The 19,705-nt window shown below is 62.1% G+C and overlaps 6 protein-coding genes across 6 annotated transcripts; 3 read left to right on the top strand and 3 right to left on the bottom strand.

Annotated features, from left to right (window-relative positions):
• Window positions 1–1,579: 1,579 nt before the first annotated feature.
• Window positions 1,580–4,769, bottom strand: msp1 (mitochondrial dynamin GTPase Msp1; the record flags this gene model as incomplete). Its single annotated transcript, XM_069356295.1, has 5 exons — window positions 1,580–1,678; window positions 1,816–1,944; window positions 1,996–3,796; window positions 3,843–4,467; window positions 4,502–4,769. The coding sequence occupies 5 exons, from the start codon at window positions 4,767–4,769 to the stop codon at window positions 1,580–1,582; spliced, it is 2,922 nt and encodes a 973-aa protein (XP_069206136.1).
• Window positions 4,770–5,357: 588 nt separating this feature from the next.
• Window positions 5,358–6,063, top strand: Q8F55_007882 (uncharacterized protein; the record flags this gene model as incomplete). Its single annotated transcript, XM_069356296.1, has 3 exons — window positions 5,358–5,473; window positions 5,521–5,759; window positions 5,804–6,063. 3 exons carry the CDS (start codon window positions 5,358–5,360, stop codon window positions 6,061–6,063), a joined length of 615 nt encoding a protein of 204 aa, XP_069206137.1.
• Window positions 6,064–6,615: 552 nt separating this feature from the next.
• Window positions 6,616–7,593, top strand: Q8F55_007883 (uncharacterized protein; the record flags this gene model as incomplete). The annotated part of the gene is made up of 1 exon (XM_069356297.1): window positions 6,616–7,593. The coding sequence occupies one exon, from the start codon at window positions 6,616–6,618 to the stop codon at window positions 7,591–7,593; it is 978 nt and encodes a 325-aa protein (XP_069206138.1).
• Window positions 7,594–7,703: 110 nt separating this feature from the next.
• On the bottom strand, window positions 7,704–9,420 carry Q8F55_007884 (uncharacterized protein; the record flags this gene model as incomplete). The annotated part of the gene is made up of 5 exons (XM_069356298.1): window positions 7,704–8,242; window positions 8,292–8,544; window positions 8,587–9,029; window positions 9,105–9,204; window positions 9,241–9,420. 5 exons carry the CDS (start codon window positions 9,418–9,420, stop codon window positions 7,704–7,706), a joined length of 1,515 nt encoding a protein of 504 aa, XP_069206139.1.
• Window positions 9,421–9,915: 495 nt separating this feature from the next.
• Window positions 9,916–13,283, top strand: Q8F55_007885 (uncharacterized protein; the record flags this gene model as incomplete). The annotated part of the gene is made up of 5 exons (XM_069356299.1): window positions 9,916–10,444; window positions 10,492–11,135; window positions 11,176–11,397; window positions 11,447–11,977; window positions 12,018–13,283. 5 exons carry the CDS (start codon window positions 9,916–9,918, stop codon window positions 13,281–13,283), a joined length of 3,192 nt encoding a protein of 1,063 aa, XP_069206140.1.
• A 1,069-nt stretch (window positions 13,284–14,352) lies between these two features.
• On the bottom strand, window positions 14,353–19,626 carry CDC15_2 (Protein kinase of the Mitotic Exit Network; the record flags this gene model as incomplete). The annotated part of the gene is made up of 2 exons (XM_069356300.1): window positions 14,353–15,089; window positions 15,138–19,626. The coding sequence occupies 2 exons, from the start codon at window positions 19,624–19,626 to the stop codon at window positions 14,353–14,355; spliced, it is 5,226 nt and encodes a 1,741-aa protein (XP_069206141.1).
• Between the last annotated feature and the right edge of the window lie 79 nt (window positions 19,627–19,705).

Consider the following 19,705-nt stretch of genomic DNA (forward strand, 5'->3'; position numbering starts at 1 on the left):
ACAGGCTCAAGCGGGGGGCGTCGAACCTGCGTGGAGTGGTGTTGTGTGGCGTGGCGTTTGACGGCGACGACGGCGACGGCGACGGCGACGACGTAGAACAGACGACTAGCCAAGAGAGACGAGAGAATGGGGAATCGAGGGAGTGGGCGAGGTGAGTGATGCGTGACGGGGTGGTGGTGCAGGCAGCGGTGCAGCAAGCCGTCTGAGGCAACTCCCAACCGACGTAAGACGAGGTTGATTTTCGGGCTGGCTCTGTCGCTGGCTGGCTGGCAAGCTGGAAAGCAGAGCGCGACGTCTGCCGCGCAGCCAGCCAGCCAGGCAGGGGCTGCACCACCAGGCCAGGGCAACGCGTAGTGTGGCGGATGGGATGGCGCGGGCTGGGAGGGCAGGCCTGGCGGGCTGCCTGTGGGCTGTGGCTGCCAGACCCCATGCACCCTGGATAGGCTTAAAACCTCGCGTGGCGCAGGGACGCCAGACACGCGTCACACGTCGGTCCGCCGTCCCCTGTCGGCCGCGCCGCCGCCCTAGCCAGCCGCCCGCCGGGGCTGTGGCGTGGCCGAGGGCGGCGCCCGCATGCAAACGCATGCATGCGGGCGCCAGTCTTGCAGCGACGAAGACGGACGCGCAGAACCTTCCACGCCACGGCTTGGCTCCGCTTTGCAAGGCAAGTGGCACCCAGTCGGCACAAACACCCGTATCCACGCTGCATTTCCACCCCCCACGGCCCCCACACGACCACCGAGCAAACCCCCGTTACATGCCATAATACGCTTGACTGGAACGCACAATGGGAATTTTCGGGACCTGCCCGTTGCGTACCGTGTTCTGCGAGGGGACAGTGGCAGGGGTAAGCAGCAAGTAGCCTGGCCCAGCTGGCCCTGTCGTGGCAGCAGCAGCAGCGGCAGACGCACCAACTCTGGGGAATAGAATAATAAGGGTCGACTCAGGGTCGAACGCAGGGAGACCTCAGGGCACACCACGACCTGCACAACCATGCGGCTCAGAGCGCATCAGCGCATCAGCCACAAGCTCACACCGCGCCGTGCCCAGCCAGCGCCACTGCCACCCGCCCTGCCCCGCCCCTCCCACCCCCCTCCCCCTCCCTCCCCTTGCCCTCTCCGCCACCGGACGCGCGTCTGATGGTCGCTCGTCGTCAGTCGTCGTCCTGCCTCGACAAAGAGGTACGAAACGCACCCGCCAGTTCATCAGTCGCACCCCCTGCCCGGCCCACCACCGCGCAGCACAACCCCAACCCCGGCCATCACACACACACGCGACTCCTATTCACACTCAGAGTGGTAGTAGAATACATCCGAGAGTGATATGGTTTTGGAATCTAGACTGTCGTGATTTCCCCGCTCCCCCTTCCCTCCCCCTCCCCCGCCCACTGTTTCACCAAGCAAGACGCGTCAGAGACACTAATCTCTAGTCTCGACACGCTGCCACGTGTCCCCAATTTTGTCACATGGAGGACAAGCTTTGGCTCACGAAAGCACGCACTGCTGCCTGCGCGACGCTCCAAGGCCTGTCATGGCCTCGATCCCCGCCCAATGGTGCAGCCGTACGTGCCTGCCCCCCCTTACATGAACTTTGCAAACAGCCCGTCCTTGCGCCGTCGGTCACCGCTCGGTGCGTCGGCCTGCTGCAGATTGGCCAGCGATTGTAACGAGCGCATCACCTGTTGCTCCGTCAGCTCCTACGCGTCACGATAAACGTCGGTCACGACGCGACATCGCCAGGACCCAGGAGGATATGTCTCAAGCGCGTCGTGTTCCGGTCCTGGTTGCCGTGTCGCGTCGCCCGCTCGCTACTCACCTGCTCGAGCTTGTCCTTGCGGTCCTGCAGTTCAAGGTGCTGCCGGATTTTGGGGTTCTCAAGAGCAAACTTCTTGATCTCGTCACGGTCGAGGTCGTACAGGATGCGCGAGTCAATCTCACGGGGGAACTGATCCACGGGTTAACCTCATGCGGCAACGCGTCAATGTGGCACACTCACCTGGTAGAAGAACTGCTCGAGCAGCTCAATGTTGATGAACATTGTGCTCGTGTATGCAAGCTTCTCGGCCACCACCGAGAGGAACACCTCGGGGCAGAAGGCTGCCTGGTCGGGCCCCACACGGCACCGTTTTGACCGAATGGCCTGCTGGCGCATCTTGAGCAGTGCGAGGCGGTTTGACAGCAGCAAGGCGTGTCGGCCGTCGATAATCTGCGCAGGCGAATACCTGTACGCGTCGAGTACAGGTGCCGGGTCTTCGGTCGTCTCCTCGCCCTCGACAGGTGCAGGCTTGTTCTTGCGCTTCTCCTCCCACTTCTCCAAGTCGGACACATGCTTGATGAGGCCGTTCAACCGCCGACTGCCACCAAGACGGTTGCGGATCTCGCCCAGCTTGGCGTCACAGAGCTTGACCTCCTCACTAAACTTGGCATCCGCACGGTCACGGCCGCGGGCCCATTCCCGCTCCTCAATCTCGACCTCGTACTTGAACGGCTTGATGCTGTTCTCAACCTGGTCCGCAGTGAGGCCCATCCGCTGGCGCAAGATGGCATGCGAAAAGTCGACAATGCGGTCCGTTGCTTCAGGGTGGAATGTAAATGGTTCGCCTTGAGCGATCGAGTCTATCAGCCCGCGGAGTCCATCGGCTACCATATTGGTAGAATCACGGCCTACGCCAGACTTGGTAAGGAGTGATGATGCCGTTTCAAGCTTGTAACGCCAGTACGAGTCGAGGTCCTCCTCGGTCGCAAGCTTGCGGTCGTCGCCTAGTGTGGTGAGCTCGGCCGCACGAGCGTCGGTCCAGTACAGCTGCTCCAAAATGTCCATGACCTTGTCCTCGAGAAGGTTGGTGAGCTTGGAACGGACAGCCGGCTTGGTGAACTGGGCCGTGTAGTCCTTGAAGCGCGCCTTGAGGGCATCGGTCGTCTCGGCAACGTACGATTCCGACGTGATGCGGCGGTCGTTGTACTGGACTTTGAATTGGTAGTTGGCCTCCTCGAGCTCCAGCTGGACGGCGTTGGTGATACCGTGCAAGTTGGAGGCCATGCTGGTCTCGAGGACGTCCATAAGGCGGCGGCGAAGCGTGTCGGTACCAGTGAGGAGCCGCTTGCCGCGGCGGTCGCGCGTGCCAAACACCCTAGCGTTCTCTCCGCCAAAGAACTCTTCCTCGCGCTTCATGACCTGGCTGGTAATGGTAGTGTTCGAGTCTCCTCGGATCGAGCTAAACACGCCGCCGGCTTTAGGAGGGACCTTGCACACGACGCCGACGTAGCCGAGGTGAAGGGGGTACTTCTCGCCACGAATGATCTGGGCGCCTTGCTGAGGTGTCACAAGGTCCATCTTCGTCACGACACCGATCGTACGGTTACCAAGGGGGTCGACACGGCGGCTCGCCCGCAGAGCTGGCGAGTTTGCGAGGTCGACATCGGCAGCGCACACCGCGAGAATAATGTTCGGTTCGCGAATGTACTTCTCGCAGAGGTTGGCGATGCTCTCACGGAGGTTCTCGGGCTGGTCCATGGATGCGATCTGCACATAACCGGGGAGATCGATGAGCGTAAGATCGGGCACGTTGGGCGAGTGGATCTGGAGGTGGATAGGCTCGTCGGTGACGCAGAGCTCGGCGGGGACCGAGAGGTTGAGGTCGGTCAGAGTCTTCTGGATCTGCGAGAAGTTGGTGACCTTGCCGAGGTGGGGCATGTCGGGGAAGACGCCGTACTCGGATGGCTGGGACGACGCCTTGTTCACAGGAGTGTGGATGAGGGTAAGCTCGATGGGACGGCGAGTGACCATGTTGTCGCCCCTGCTGGTGTCAGCTTCTGCGCCAGGATATGCGGAGCTGCACTCACTTTGGCAGGAACTCGTGCCCGACAATCGCTTCGAGAACACTGCTCTTTCCCGAGCTCTGCGATCCGATCACAACGATCGAGGGCAGCTTGAGGGCGTCGCTCTGGTCGATACTCAACAGGACGGTGCGGATCTCGATGAGCTTGCGCGTGAGCTGAAGGAGCTGGTGCTCCGGCCCGCTGCCATCGCTGAAGGGGTCGGCTGCTCGGTCGTCTTCCAGCTTGGCTCCAACAGCAGCAGCGACAGCAACAGCAGCAGCCTCCTCTCCGCCGCCGTTGTTCTGGGGCTCCTCTGGCCCGCGTCCCGAGTGACCATCCTCATCGCCACTGCTGCCGCTGCCCGACTGCTCGTTCTTGACAAACTGCGTCGTGAAAGCATCCCACCACTCCTGCGTGCCCTGGCGGAAGGCATCGGCTCGTGATTGTGCTTCTGCCGCAGCGCCGTTGATACCGTCCGAGGCGGACTTGCCAAGCGAGGATATCGTACTAGACGTCGTATCTAATGCCGAGGACAGCGTACTCGACGTGGCATCATACGCCGAGGACAGCGTGTCAGCCGTCGTGTTGTACGCCGATGAGACAGTGTCTTGCAGCTCGCCGAAGAGCTCTGCCGTCTTGGTCCGGACGCCTGAAGTCAGCAAACACTCCCCCAACCAACTCACTCTCAAACTTGTAGTTGGCGTACCCGACGCCGCCGGCACCGACAGCCGCCCCGTACGCGGGGATACGGAAGGCCCTCGCCATCATGCGCGGGATGGCGCCGAACGAGATGGCGCGCGCGTGCACGGCCCGGGCCGGGATCGTGACCCGCGCCAGGGGGAGGGCAGACGCTGCAGGCCGGTACGCATTGGAGAAGAGGAGTGCCGGGCTGGGACGGGCCTGCACGAGCGCGCGCGTGCGCAGCGGGGCAGCTACGACACGGCGGTACATGGCGTACGGGTTGTTGTGCCGCAGTTGAAGGAGCGTGGTCTGTTTGTTCTGCAGATGTCGTCTGGTGGCTCGTTGAGGATGCCGTGGTAGTGGACGATAACCCGTGGCCTCTGGCCGTGGGTGTTTATTGATCGACCAAGTGTGTACGTGTGCGAGTTGATGCTCTTGTGAGCGATGGAGAGAGCAAGTGAGATGCGGGAATCGTCGTCACACTCGTGCCGAAGGAATTCGACGATGACGGGTGGCAAACGGCCATCCGCGGCAACCAGTCCAAGCCGGGGCTAATGGCTGGTCTAATCGGTATTTGATTCCGTTAATGGGGGGGAGACTGTAAAACTCACGTGAGGTTCCTGAGTTGGCATAATCGTCATTTGCTCGCGGCGCCCAGTGTTTTCTGCCTGGCGGTCCAAAAATCAAAAGCAAAAGTTGGAATCTCGACATTGACCATCAACAACCCCTTCGACCATGTCGCGCCTGGCAGCCCTCTCAACCCCACAGAGGCGCTCGCGCACCTCGCCATCCCCATCCCCGTCGCCTTCCCCCGCGCCTGCTTCCCCCAGCCGCGCAGCAGAGACAACGCACCACCGCATGCTCAAGCTCGTCCTCGCAGAGGTCATCAACGTCATCAACACCTGGGACGATGTCGTTGGGCACGACGGGCTCAAGGCCGGCAAGGGGTGCATTGATGAGGTGACCGAGATGGAGTGGGTGCCGCTCAGTGATGATTGGAGAGCCGAGCTCACTCGCCCAGCAACATTCTCCTCCTTCCCGAGGGGCCAGAGCGCCCTCTCGTCGCACCCCACCTCGATGCACTGACTGCGTACCGCACCGCACTGCAGGGGGTGCTCAGCAAGCTGGAGAAGTTGCTCTCCAAGCTCGCTGCCCTTGTCGAACAGTCAGAAAAGGTCTTCTTCGATGCCTGCAAGGTCCAGACGTGGGACTTTGTCCTCACCGATCCTTTGTGGCTGTCGTGGACTTTGGAGAACTTTGGTGCGTGGTTGGCTCAGTGATGTTGCAACCACTGACAGCCCCAGTCGACTCGCTCCCACCCCTGGTGACGGCCCACTCGCACCACCTCGCCGAGCTCACCTCTCTTGCCAATGTCTTGCTCTGCTCGTCCACGTCATTCGAGGACGCGCGGACGGCGCTCGAGCGCTGGCGTGACCTTGCGCGTGGAGGCGAGCGGTGGGAGGTAGTGCGAGAGTGGGAGGAGCTTGTCGAACTCGAGACGGGCCGTCCCGCACCCGAGGAGGAGGAGGAGGAGGTCCGACCCAAGCGCCGCGGAAAGCGGTAGAGAGATTAGGTCGCCAATGGGAGGGGCGAGGAAGCGGCGACGAGGAAGCCGGTGGCCTGTTGGAAGCCAGCACGCGCGAAGCTGCGTGCTGCCAGCTGCCAGCTGGCAGGCTGGGGACACAGCGGCAACGTGCTTCTCGCATGGTGGCCAATCCCGTCGATTGAGTGCATTGGGTGCGTGAGTGCATCTCACACCCACCGGCTTCGTCGATAAAGGGGCGTTTATATGGCGTGGACGCCAATCTCTCCCCGACCACTTCTCCTGTTGCCACTGGCCACCTTTATCAGACGCCGACCTCAATGCTGGCAGCCTTTCCACTGCCAGTATGGGGGCAACCGTCTCACGCTGTCAAGGCGCTGGAGTCGACGACGACGAGAGCTACGGCATCGCGGAAATGTTCGCGAGGGAACAGGGCGTGAGTAGCCTCACCAATGGTGAGTACTAATACCCCAGCATCAGCGACCTCGGTGGATCCGGCGCCTCCGACACCGATTCTCCACTCCAGTCGTGCCGTCGACACAGCGACAGCGGCGGTCGACCGAAATCGACTCGATGGGGGAGGCTCGCGCCCGGATATCTGCGCTGGGAGGGTGGGACGAGGACCGCTACCAGCGACCACAAACACCGCCTGAAGAGACCCCGCGTGTTCACGAGGGGCCGAGTCGGCCGTGGAGCGTCACCCGGCGGCGGAACAGCAGCTCGGCGGACGAACGGCGGGACAGCAGCTCGCCAGAGTGGCCACGGTACCGGTGGCAAGCGCACAGGAGGAACAACAGTGCACCGGACCAGCACGCGCCAGAGGCCGGACCGAGCACGGCGCCCCTCGTTTCCAGTGAGCCGCGCCGGCTGGACGGCAAGGCCGCGTACCGCCTCCTGCTTGCCCGCGCGCGGCGAGTGGTTAGGTCCAGCTCGACTGACAGCGACCAGGGCAGTAGTGAGCGTGCAAGGCTGCGTCGCGACACGCGACTGCCCGACACGCCGCCCGACGTGCCCACCAAGACAACCAAGACGGTCTCGTCGGACGGCGAGATCGTGCCGGTCCTGTTCCACACGGCGCAGAGCTACCAGCCGCGGGTGCGGATGAACCTGCGCGGGCTGTTCAAGGCCGAGTCCGACACGGACTCGTACGAGACGATCAGCACGCCGCCGCCCCGGCCGCCAGGGCGCGCGGCGCTCCGCGGAGAAGACAGCGAGGACGAGGACGACGTGCCCCTGGCCCTGCGGAACGTGCTCCGCCGCGCCATGAAGTCGATGAGCGTCGCTGCCGGAAGCGACAGCGACGAGCCCGTACTCCCAAGCGTGCTTCTCCCCCGCCCAGGCAGTCCACCAGGCTCGCCACCGGCCGTACGGGTGCGTCTCCGCTCCAAGACGTCGATCATCAGCCCTCGGCTGGAGCCGGCGCGACCGCTCCCGCCAGACGAGGTGGCGCGCCTTCCACTGGACGAGGCTCCGGCTCCCGCTGCGTCGTCGACGCTCGACGCTTCTCCCCCCTCAGACGAGCAGCTTCCTGCGATCCCCTGCGCATTGTGAACGAGGTGCGGAACTCGGCTGTGCACTCGCGCGGCTCGACCACGCCGTCCCTGTAGTAATACATATGCCTTGATGAAGCCATGCCACGCATCTACTGTCTAGCCTGTATCCTACTCGTCCAAGCCGCAGTACCGCGCGATCCAGCCCCGCGGGCCGCCGCCGAGAATGTCGTACCAGAGGGTGTAAGTCAGTGCGCCCGAGATCCACGGCAGCTTGGGATCAGGCTGGAGGCCGAGGCCGATCCGCGCCATCTGCCACTCGTGCCATGTGGTGCTGACGCCCGCGCCGACGAGCTTGACGGCGCCGGGATTGGGCGGCGACTTGGCCTCTCCGCCGCCGAGGAGACGCTGCACGAGCGGGCCTTGGGGGATGTCGTACGGCCCAACTTTGGCCTTTGGGCTGTCGATCTCGCGGTTGAGGATCACGCGCCGGGGCAGGTCGGGGACAAGTGCGGAAGGGCGCGCGATGCCCGCGAGGTCGCAGGCGCGGTTTCGCAGAGATGAGCTGATCAGCGCGCGGTCGTGCATCCCGCCCGTGAGGAGGATGGCGGGCCCCTCGGGCGCGGGCGGTAGCGTGGGGATCAGCTCCGTCGTGAAGTGCGCAAAGAGCGATTGGCGCGCCGAGCCCGTCTGGGCCGTTTCTGCGAATGCTGTGGGTGTTAGTGCTGGGAAGGGCGGGCACGCCTTATCAGCACTCACCTGGGTTGGAGTAGTTTCCACCAGACACCTCGAGAATGTCGACGAGCTGCCATGACGCAATCTCCCGGATGATATCAGCCGCCTGCTCCTCGTCCATGCCCCCAGCGACAAAATCTGACGAGTTGATTTTGACTGCCTTGACGAAGCGCGGCTCTGTGGCGGCCGCAATGCCAGTGAGAATGAGCCACAGGAGGTGGAGGTGGAGGGGGACGTAGTGTGGGACCCCTGGCAAAGGGCGGGGGTGGGGATTCGTCTGTGCTCGTCAGCTTCTCGAGGCAACGAGTAGCTGGCTTACCAAAGGCGAGAGATAGTTTGCCAAGAGGTATCCGTGCGCCGAGTGAAGCTGGACACCGTCCCAGCCGGCTTCTTCCATGGCCGCGGCCGCGTCGATGAATTTACCGGCAATGTCGAGCCACTCGGCAAGGTCGGTGACGGCCCGGCTCTTCGTAGGCCAGAGGACGTGTTCAAACAGCCATGCGACGACGCCGCGCCCAAGCGTCGGCCGGGCAGAGACGGGGGCGACTGCAGGCTCCCACGGCGGTCTCGACAGGCCCCATGTGGGGCTGCTCTGGATACCGGCGTGCGACAGCTGCACGAGCGTGAGCGGCCGGCCCTCTTCGGGCGCATCGGCTAGCAACGCGTCGTTGAGCTCGGTGAACAGGGGGACCGTGTGCGGGTTGTCGTACACGCGCAGGTCGTGTGCCGTCGCGAGCTGCGTAGAGTCGACAGCCACATTACCTGTGCGCAGCGTGTCAGCTTGTCTGACGGCATAGCCGGCGAGACGTTGGCCGGTAAGAGGCGCTGCAAACTTACCAGTGATGACTATTCCCCAGCCTCCAGCACCCCAGCGGCGGTACAGCCGCCTGTGCCGCTTGCCTGGCAGGCCGCCTGTGATGCCTTCCTCCATGGCCGCCTGATGGGTTAGTTCAGCTGCAGCAGGAGCACCCACCTTGACCAAGCGGTTGGGGATGACCACGCCATTAGGAAGTGTCAGTGGCGACGAGATGAGGTCGATATCATCTTCTGGAAAGTCGTGTACAGGTGACTGGGACGAGTGGTCGGCGAAGACGAGGCCCAACGACGAGTTTGTGGCGGCTTGTCCACCCGATGATTGTGGCTCGACTGTCATGGGCTGGGGGACAGGGTGCTGGGGTAGGGGGTGTGCTGGTTGTCGGCGCTTGCTTCTGGCCGTCAAAGGAGAGCGAGAGTGTGTCTATTGTCAGTCGTCTGGAAAGAATTCTGGAAGAGCGACGTGTGTTGGTTTCAAAGTAGTCATAATAGAGAAGTCGGAATGCCCACAGCACACAACCCGGTAATGACGGGCGGCCTATTGTTGACGGGTTGGATTTGATCCCGCCATTCAACCCTCTGAGAGGTACATAAGCAAGCCGGCGTCATGACGCCGCCGCCGCGCCACCCACCACCCACCCCCCCCCGATTACGCGCCTGGGCGGGCGATCACTTGCGACCACCCAAACGTAAATCGGCCACCCACTTTAACACGTGGTACCACCCATCACCTTGTTGTCGCATTAGCCTGGTGCTCTTGCACACCAAAGCCCACCTCGACATTCGACAACGTCTTACAAACCACACCTTGGCTCGTGACGCCTAATCCACCACCATGGAGGTCGACGACGATGTCCTCGGATCAGCCTTTGGCCTGGGCAACGTCCTCGCCGAGGTCGGCGTCGACAGCACGGCTCTGTCAGCCTTCCTTGAACGATCAAGCGGCGCTGGTGGATCGTCGTCACGCGAGCTGGCAGCGGCCATCGAGGCCGAGGGCGACGAAGACAAGTTCATGGACGACGTCTCCGAGGCATCCTTACCGGACGAGAACCCCGAGGACAAGGAGGCCCGACGGCGAGAACAGGCTGCCATCAAGGCTGAGGAAGCCCGATGGGCCCGTCGCGCCGCCGCCGAGATTGCCGGTCTCAAGAGCGAGGGTGACGCAGAGCGAGAGGCGAGAAAGAAGCGCCAGCGGGAGGAGAGAGAGAGAAACCTCGTCTTCAGCGTCTGGCCCGACTTCAAGCAAGGCGTCCCGCTCAAGATGAGCGAGGTGTTTTACGACACGCCTGCGGCGCGGGCGGCGTTCTCCGCGGCTTCTCTCAAGAAGAAGCGCCGGCTGTTGTCTGGTTTGCCTCATGAGGAGTGTGAGTTGTCGTTGGGCGAGACTACCGACTCGTCACTGACAAGGCAGTCGCGATCACTGTCGCAAAGGACAAGGCGGCGCCACCAGAAACCACCTTTCTCTTACCCAGCGTCCCACCACTGCCGTCGAGTGATCCACGACAGCCCAACTACCTCGCCCCTATCGGCTCCTTCTTTGATCCTCAGTGGGTCAAGGGCGGTCGCGAGCTGCGGCGAGAGGAGATGAGGCGGCCTCCACAATCTGCGAGGGTGCGGTTCGAGGAGCCAGCGGCCAACGGCAACAGGCGAGGATCGGAAGAGGAGGTTGGGCGGATGCTGGATCTCGCCGATTGGGAGAACGACATCGTCATGTTCTCGGGTGACTACACCCCGACGAACACGCACGAACCGCTGCAGCTCCGCAACGACGTGCTTGAGACTGGCGACTGGCAGAGTGAAGTCATCTGGGATGCACGTCGCGCGACGCCGGATCTCGTCGAAGACCACGAAGACAAGGACGAGACGGCCGAGGTTGCCGGGGACGACAAGGTGCAGGATGACAAGCCCGCACCGCTTCCCAAGCTTGACCCGTTCAACATCTCGAACGACCACTTCTACGAGCACACTCGCGCGTCGAGGTTCCGTATTCGTCAGACCTTTGGCGCCATCGAGGTGTTCCACTCGACACCTGCCAAAGTGCTCCAGATGCCTTTCGTGAGTGGAGCGCATTACGCCTGCCTGTCTAACTCTGCAGTACAAGACGACACTCAACAAGAACGAGGCCCGCTCATGGCACCGACCTGTGCTCTCGTTCCCGTCAAATGTCTGGTTGTCATTCTCAAAGCTCCGGTCAAACCCGACTGCTAGTTCCAAAAAGCACAACAAGCACACAACAGCTGATCCATCGGAGCGTTTTAAGACGACGAAGGACCTGAGCTTGTCAGAAAAGGGACCATTCGTGCTTCTCGAGTTCTCAGTGAGTACCCGCGCCAACCGTAGCCCGGCCTATAGCTAAACAAGCATAGGAAGAGTACCCTCCCATCATGAGTGGTTACGGCATGGGTACTACCATCGTCAACTACTACCGAAAGAAGGACGACAAGGACGAGAATGTGCCCAAGCTGGACCTTGGACAACCCTCAATCCTGAACGTGGGAGACGCCGAGCCATTCCTGCTTGGCTATGTCGATGCTGGCAAGGTGACGCAGGTCATCCACAACAACCTCCTTCGCGCCCCCATCTTCCAGCACAAGCCGGAAACAACCGACTTCTTGGTCGTTCGCCAAACCATCAACGGCCATGTGCAGTACCATCTTCGCGAGATCAAGGACATCTTCACTGTCGGCCAGACGGTGCCCAACGAGTCCGAGGTACCCGGCCCACATGCGCGCAAGAACACCAACACAGCAAAGCTTCGCCTCATGATCGTGGCTTGGATCTTGATCAAGAAGAACAAGGAGCTGGCGAAGCAGCGTGTCAAGCTGGCCAGATTGATCAAATACTTCCCTGATCAGACCGAGCTCCAGATGCGTCAGCGCTTGAAGATCAAGGGAAACGTGAGTATTGTCAGCCTCGAGCACCAATCTGACTCTTCAGGAATTCCTCGAGTATGACAAGGATGCCGGATTCCACTCCGGCTACTGGAAGCTCAACCAGACCTACGACTTCCCGACCGAGCGCAAGGATGTCGAGGCACTCGTCACCCCCGAGATGGCTTCACTCTACGAAGCCATGCAAGTCGGCGCTCAGCACTTGCGCGATGCAGGCTACACCAAGACTGCGGAGGGCAAGGACGAGGACGAATTTGGCGAGGACGGCACAGGCCTCGACATCGAACAACAGCTTGCCGTCTGGGCCACGACCTTGAACTACAAGCGTGCCGAGGCACAGAAGGCATGGCTGTTGGTTCACGGCGATGGAGAGCCGACCGGCCGCGGCGAGGGCTTCAGCTTCCTCAAGACCAACATGAAGAACTACTTCTTGCGAAAGGGCGAGACGGAAGAAGGCCGTCGACTCGAAGCCGAAGCCAAGGCTGGCGGTGGTCCGGTCAAGATCTCCAACGCCGAGCAGAACAGAATCTACGAAGAGGAGAAGCGCAAGGTCTGGGACCTTCAGTGGAAGGCGCTCAGCAACCCTGTCCCTCCCGAGCTCTCTGCAATGGACGACAGTAGCGTTGCTGTTACCCAGACGGCTGCCATGGGCCCACGCTTCGGCAAACCTGAGCCCCGTAACTTCTCGCGCGCCGGTTCGCTTGCGTTCGACAGCCCAATGGAGGAGGCCCGGTCACCTTCGGCCTTCTCCTTCGACGGCGAGTCCCAAGTGACCGGCAACGACCGTAAAGAGGTGAAGGTGCTCAGAATCAACCGCACAGTCAAGGGCAAGCAGACTGTCGAGATTGTGCGCGACCCTGCCGTGATCATATCGTACATGCGCCGTGTGGAAGAACGCAAGCTTGCGCAATTCACTGAACAACTCGAGAACCTCAAGCCCTCGGGCAACATGGATGAGGACGAGCTCAAGATCCAGGCCATCCGCGCTGAAGTCATTCGGCTTAAGAAGAACCAGCAGAGGCGCCAGCAGCGCAAGAAGTACAACGGCAAGGGCGAGCTCCCCGACGTCGGCGAGGGCGAGGGCAAGCGCAAGTGTGGTGCGTGTGGCGCCTATGGCCACACCAAGGCCAACCGCAACTGCCCCAAGTTTGCGCAGAGTAACATGGCGCCGAGCCCCAGCACGACTCCGGCTGCTGGCCCAACACCATACGGTTACGGGTCGATGGGGCTCGACCCGCCTCTCCCCAGCCCAGCCGGCGAAGCACCGCCCGCCGCACCGATGAAGATCAAGCTCGCTCTCGGCAACCGGTAGTTAAGCCATCCCATCATTATTTCTCACACAGGACCTAGCACGTACGCGCTGCTGGATGGTCCACACTGTACATTGTATCAACCGACCCCCAAGCACTCCACATCGATACCCAGCATAACGAGAGTACCCCACCTTTTCCCAGCCCTGATCTCCATGGCCGTGCCGTAACGACCGTGACGTTGCCATCCGATGCATCACGAAGCCAGAGTGCCTGTACCGTTCTCCGGCCGCGCGTGTCCAGCGAGCCGCGATGGAGTTTGAGAGGGCCAGTGCATGGCGAGGGACAGTGTTTGGCGGCACGAGGTTTCAAGGTATCCAGTTAGTTCCACGGACTGGCCGGTCTCGACACACGTACTAACATCCGCGGTAGGAAGCAGAGGCACTGCGCGTTCCTGCGGCAACCACGGGCGGGTGAGGTGAGGTGCCTGCACCGTTTGGCAAGCCGCTCGCCATGTCGGATCGGCGCGGCCGTCCCGATAAGGAACGGGGGGTGGGTTGTCATGGTAGCGCGTGGACATGTAGAATAGAGGCATGAGTAAGCAGAATACACTTGGTTTAGTCTCTGGGCGACAGGGATGTCGACGCGGAATGGCCGGCGACGACGGCATCGTTGACAACGAGCGCGGCGGTTAGTCGGGCACGGCCACGAAAGGTTGCAACTGGTTGCGCCAACAATGCATGCTGCGCTACTATGACTTTATGCCGATGGATTCTCGCCGCTACCGATGTATATGGCAACAGGCGACGGAATGCTGGTCGAGATGATTGGGCTAGGGTGGGGTAGGCGGCGCTCAGTCGAGGTCCTAGTGACCCCGGCCGGCGCCAGATGAACTACTACAATGCGAGGGACGCTACAGCTAAAAGAACAACATGGGGGCTAGTGCGGGTGGAGAGAGAGAGAGAGAGAGAGAGAGAGAGAGAGAGAGAGAGAGAGAGAGAGAGAGAGAGAGATGGAGCAGAGTGTGGTGTGGTGTGAGAGAGTGTGCAAAGCCCGAAAGAGAGAAAAAGAAAGAGGACAAGAGTCCGTACCTGCCTCCTGGCCACAAGACCCATGTATTACTTGTGGCGCCTAGGCGATGATACACTCGGATTTGGAGTCGCGCTCGCGGCGCTGCTTGCGGCGCACGGCGGGGCCGCCGCTGATGCCGCGGTCCTCCGGACCGGGCTCGAGAACGCGCACGGTTGGGACGTGCTGGATGGGAGGGGGGTAGGTGCGGGGGCCCCCGCCTCCGAGGTGCGAGCTCTGCGCTGGCACGTCCTCGTCGATGCGGATGAGCGACGTCGAGCGGTCCCGCGTGTTGGCAGATGTGCCGTCTTCTTCGCTCGTCTGAGAGTGTCGCGAGCGCAGCGATCCGCTCACCGCCTTCTCGGGGACCGGGTGGTCCGCCGGGAACGGGTACGGGCGAGTCGCAGACGCTGCACCGGACGAGAGGCGCGACGGGCGGCGCGCACCCGAGCTGGCGCCCGAGGCGCTCTCCTTGTCGCCAGCCGGATGGTCGACCAGCGACGTCGTAGACGCGGCGAGAAGGGACGACTTGGAGCCCCCAGCACGAGCGAACAGTCGCGCTGGCAGCGACGTCAGTGGCGTGCTGCCACCTTGCGAGTCCCAGGGGTAAGGCGAGTTGTCGCGCGACGACGGCGCCGACGGCGTCCAGTCCTGCTGGCTGACGAGGAGAGCCAGCTGCTCGCGAACGTTGCAGCGTGGGTTGGCACCTTTCGCGCACTTGGAGTGCGTGATCAGGCCGCAGTTCTGGCACAGGTAGGCGGCCTTCTTGACGCCGTCGAGGCAGACGTGGCAGGTGATAGCTGCGGGATGTTAGTCGTTGCTCGAAGCGTTCCTAACAATGTACTTACATTTGGCGAATCGTGTCTTGACCAACGAATGCGCCTTGGCGACCGAGCTGTCCAGCGCCGTGGTGCTCTGCGAGTAGTGCGAGTGCAGGCTGACCATGCTGGCCTGGGCACGACGCGACGTCTCGGCGACACCCTCGAGCTCGCGGGTGGTGGCAGCCCCCGGGAGGTCTACCATCGACGCTGAGGCGGAGCGTGCCTGCGAGCTGTCAAAGATACGCTGCGAGTCGACGCGGGGCACGCCGTGGTCACTCTTCTGCGCCATGCGGTGTACGAAGGGCAGTGAGTCGAAATGGAGCTTGGCCATGTCAGGCAGGCTGGAGCGCACCCATTCGTGCTGGAACAGCATGGCAGCCGTCGGTCTCTGCTTCGGGTCCTTGGCGAAGCAAAGCTTGAGGAAGTCGAGAGCGTCGGCCGAAGCGCCGACCGGGAGCGGTGGCATCGCGTCCTCGACGATGCGGAAGAGCACAGTCATGCTGTTCCCGACGCCCGAGTACGGCGGCTTGCCGGTCAGCAGCTCGATGACGGTGCAGCCCAGGGACCAGATGTCAGACGCAGGTGAGGCGCCAGAAAGCTTGATGATCTCTGGGGCCATCCAGTTAGGGGTGCCAGCAATCTCGCTGACCCCCTTGGCACCCTCGGCTTTGCCGACACTGGCGCGCTCGGCAAAGTTCTCGACGGCACGCATGTTGAGGGACACGCCAAAGTCGGACAGCTTGATGTTGCCGTTCTTGGTCGAGAGGATGTTGGCCGCCTTGAGGTCACAATGGACAACGCCTTGGGAGTGGAGGTAGTGCAAGCCCTCGAGGATCTTGCCGACATACGACGAGACTAAGCGCTCGTTGAACTTTCCAAAGGCCTTGAGGGTCTGTCCGAGAGAGCCGTTCTCCACAAACTCGAGCACAATGTTCAGGTACTGGTCGTCACGCGACATGCCCTCGTACTTGACAATGCCCGGGTGAGAGAGACGCTTGAGGAGCTCGACCTCGCGCATGACGTCACGGACCTCCTTCTCCTTCATTCCAGAGAGGCGGATGCGCTTGATAGCCACCATCTGTCCAGTCGTGAGGTTGAGCGAACGATAGACTGAACCAAACTGGCCGCGCCCGATGCAGTTGCCGAGCTGGAAACGGACAGGGTCTTGACCGGGCTCTGAGAACTCCAGGACTTGTAACGAGGCGTGCACCATGCTGTCGCGCGAGTGGCCACTGAGCGTCGACGTCCGGCGGCTGTGTGTCGACGGCAGGTTGATCATGGAGTGGTTCTTCATGTTCATGAGCCTACCGTTGGCCGACTGGATTGGGTTGCGCGCATAGTCCTCGGAGCGCCTGCGCTCCTCCTTGGACATGCGGCCAAACTGGTCTGCCGAGCCCGACACTGACTCGATGGTTATGGTCGGCGAGATGAGCGCGCCGTGCATGGAGAGCGAGAGCTGTGGTGAGATAGGTGACTGTGGCCGTTTGGGCACGACGATACGGCCAGTGGTACTCGGTCGACGAATGCGAGGTCGAGGGGGCAGCTGGGAACTGACAGCGGCAGTAGGTTCCTCCTCGGAGAGTCTCTGTTGCTGCTGCTGGAGCTCGAGGCTCTGGCGTGCACCACGAGAGATTGGGCGGATGCGAGGGCTGTCGGAAAGGAGCTTGCTCGCGCCAAGGGACGGCGACCCTTCGAGAGCCGCCAGCGACTGCGACAGGGCAATCCCACGAGCATCGTCTTGGGAGCCACGGTTCTGGAGTGACAGGTCCTCGGTGCTGGACAGGAGCGTGCCTATGATCTTGCGCCGGGCCTCTTGCAGGGTCTGCTCACTCATCCGTCGTGGCGATGGAGGCCTGTTAGGGAGGCTTCCACCGAGCCCGCCCTGGGACGGGGCGTCGACGAGTCCGTTTGTCGCCGCGCGCATCTGGTCGTAGTCGTCTTCGACCTCCAATGTACGCGTCGGGTCATCGCCTACAATGGTAGGGGCAGAACCGTTCGAGATGCTGGATCGCGAGTAGGATGACGCAACGTGAGAGTTTGTGCTGACGAGACTGGGCGTGCGTTCGCGCTCGTGCAGGGGCGCCAAGTGGTGGACCGAGTGGATCGACGAGGCACTGCTGTTCCAGTCGTTGACCGACACGCGATGGTAGCCCGAGTTGGAAGTGACTGATGCGTCGCTTGGCCGCGCAAAGGAAATGTGCGAAGACTTTACGCTCGCTGTTGAAGCCGAGGCTGCCGATGTTGTTGTAATCGTCGACGAGGATGATGGTGGCAGAATGGTCGACGTGCGTAGTGGTGGCCGTGCCGTGGGTGGCGTCCCCTGAGTTGATGGAGCCGACCGTGACAGTGGCGTCAGAGGAGTCGTCCCGCGCACTGGCGATTTCGTCGGCGGCGTGGGTGGCGTCGCAACTGTTGGTGACGACGACGGCGACTGTGACACACCATGACTACTACCTCCTCGTGCGCTTCCAGCGGCTCCCGTCTTTGACACAGCACCGGCAGCCGCACCAGCAGCCGCGGCAACAACACCAGCACCATTCGCTGCACCTCCAGTGCTAGACCCGGCCTCTGATTGCAGTCTAGCCAGCAGATCACTCGAGCTACTCCGCAGGCGCCTTTCCCGGACCGATCGCGATGAAGAGGGTCCATACACTCGTGTCGATCCGGGAGATCGTGGTGACGTGCCCTGGCTCGGAGACGAGGAGGCGGTAGCGGTGGGTGTTGCGACAACCGTGACATCCCCCGAGTCTGCAGGCGGGGACAGACGTGATGCCGATGCCCGAGGCTTGGGCACTGGGATCATGGAGGTCGTTGGGGATGACACGGGGACGGCCATCTGGGCCAAGACGAGGATCGTCTTGGAGACCTTTGCGAGTCCATGGGGCGAGTGCTCGTCGAGGTTGGCTAGCGTAAACAGCTCGCTCTCCGGTACGCCCATCTCGCGGCACGCTGCAAAGAAGCGGTCAAAGTTGGCGGCGATGCGAACGTCGTCCTTGGGGACCTTGACGCGCTGAATGTGGGCGGGCTGCGATGGGAAGAGGCGGTTGAACAAGAAACAGAACAGGATCCCGTCTCGCAGGGCCGACACAAACACCTTGCGTTCGCGTGACTTTGCTGTCGCAGTGATGTTACAAGCTCTGAGTTTGGCCTCCCTGACCTCTGGCGTGACACCAGACGTGTTTCCGCTCATGAGATCACTGGCAGCCTCTGCCCAGGATCCACCCCAGGTGCGCTCCACGCGAGCGAGCATGCCCAGGCGATCCTCGGTGATATGCTTAATTTCCATGTTGCGATCCGACTTGGAGAACGTCGCGTTACGAAGCGCCGGGGTGATGAGCATGTTGATGTACGTGGTTGCAAAGCGCAAGTGGTAGTGGTCCTTGGACAGGAGCTGATCGCGAGGCTCACTCGGAAGTAGCAATGACGTCTGCGAGAGGCTCAGGCTGGTACGCGACAGGTTGATCGACGATCCCAGCGGCGACATGTGCGAGAGCGAGCTGGTGCTCGGTGGGCCGGTGTAGACGATGGCGCCTCGCGGTGTGCCGTTGGTGTACGACGGTGCGCGAGGTCGACTTCGTAGTTGCGAGTGGGAGGATGGGCGTACCAGCACTGGGATTCCTGACGGCGGCTGCCGAGGTGGGTGGTTAAGCGAAGGTGGTTGACGAGCCGAGATGCGCAGATTCGGGGACGACGACGTCTCCAAGTTGGTCACACGGTGGCTCTCAAACGAAGGCTGTGAGAGCTTTGGTGGACTGGAGAGAGCCTTTGGCAACGTCTGCGTCTTGACGGGCGAGTCGAGCGAGATGGGCATGACGATTTGCTTATCATCAATCGGGTCCTCGACGGGCGAGGGGACGGCCAAGACGACGGGGGCGGACGCGACACGTTGCTTTGACTGGAATAGAGCGGCGAGTGAATGTCGACCGCTCTTGCGCTTGCGAACCTCGGCGTCATCGGCGGCTTTGGGCGGCGGCGGCAATGGGTCGAGATGGGATGAACTGTTAGGGAAGAGGGCCAACGCGCTAGTCGACAGGGATCCTTTCATGAGGTTTGGGGTAAGCCATCGGGAAGCCTTGTCATCCGACAGCGCTTTCGGAAAGCTCCTCTTCTTCTTGAGCTTGGATGGCGAGGTCGTCGGCGTAGAGTCGTCGGCCTCGTGTAATCCGGGCGCGGTCGCGAGGTGGACGGCCGAACGGCTCGCTTTCGTCGTGGACGACGATGGCAGGGGTGGGTCCACATTATGCGACACGGTGCGGACATGAGGTTGCGGCGCACCAGCCCTTGAGCTATCAGCGAGGATTCCCTTGAGCCTGGGCTTTTCGGCGACTGCTGGTGATGATGAGGATGAGGGACGGGCGGCGTCGACCGGCGAGGATGGCTTGGAGCGCTTAAGGAAGCGGTTTATGCGCCGACCGTTTGACGGGCCAGGCGGCAAGGGCTGCTGCTCCTGGGGATGTGCATGGGGAGAAGTCGCGAGCGACTCTTCTGCCACCACTGCGCCGTCAATCGTCGACATGTTCTTGTCTACGGGCAACGGCGGTGGTGGCGGCGGCTGTATTGGAGACGCCAAGGTTGACGACTTTGGTGGTGCGGCG

Source organism: Vanrija albida (assembly GCF_041260175.1).
Source record: "Vanrija albida strain AlHP1 chromosome Unknown contig_6, whole genome shotgun sequence".
In the NCBI taxonomy this organism is placed as follows: Eukaryota; Fungi; Basidiomycota; class Tremellomycetes; order Trichosporonales; family Trichosporonaceae; genus Vanrija; species Vanrija albida.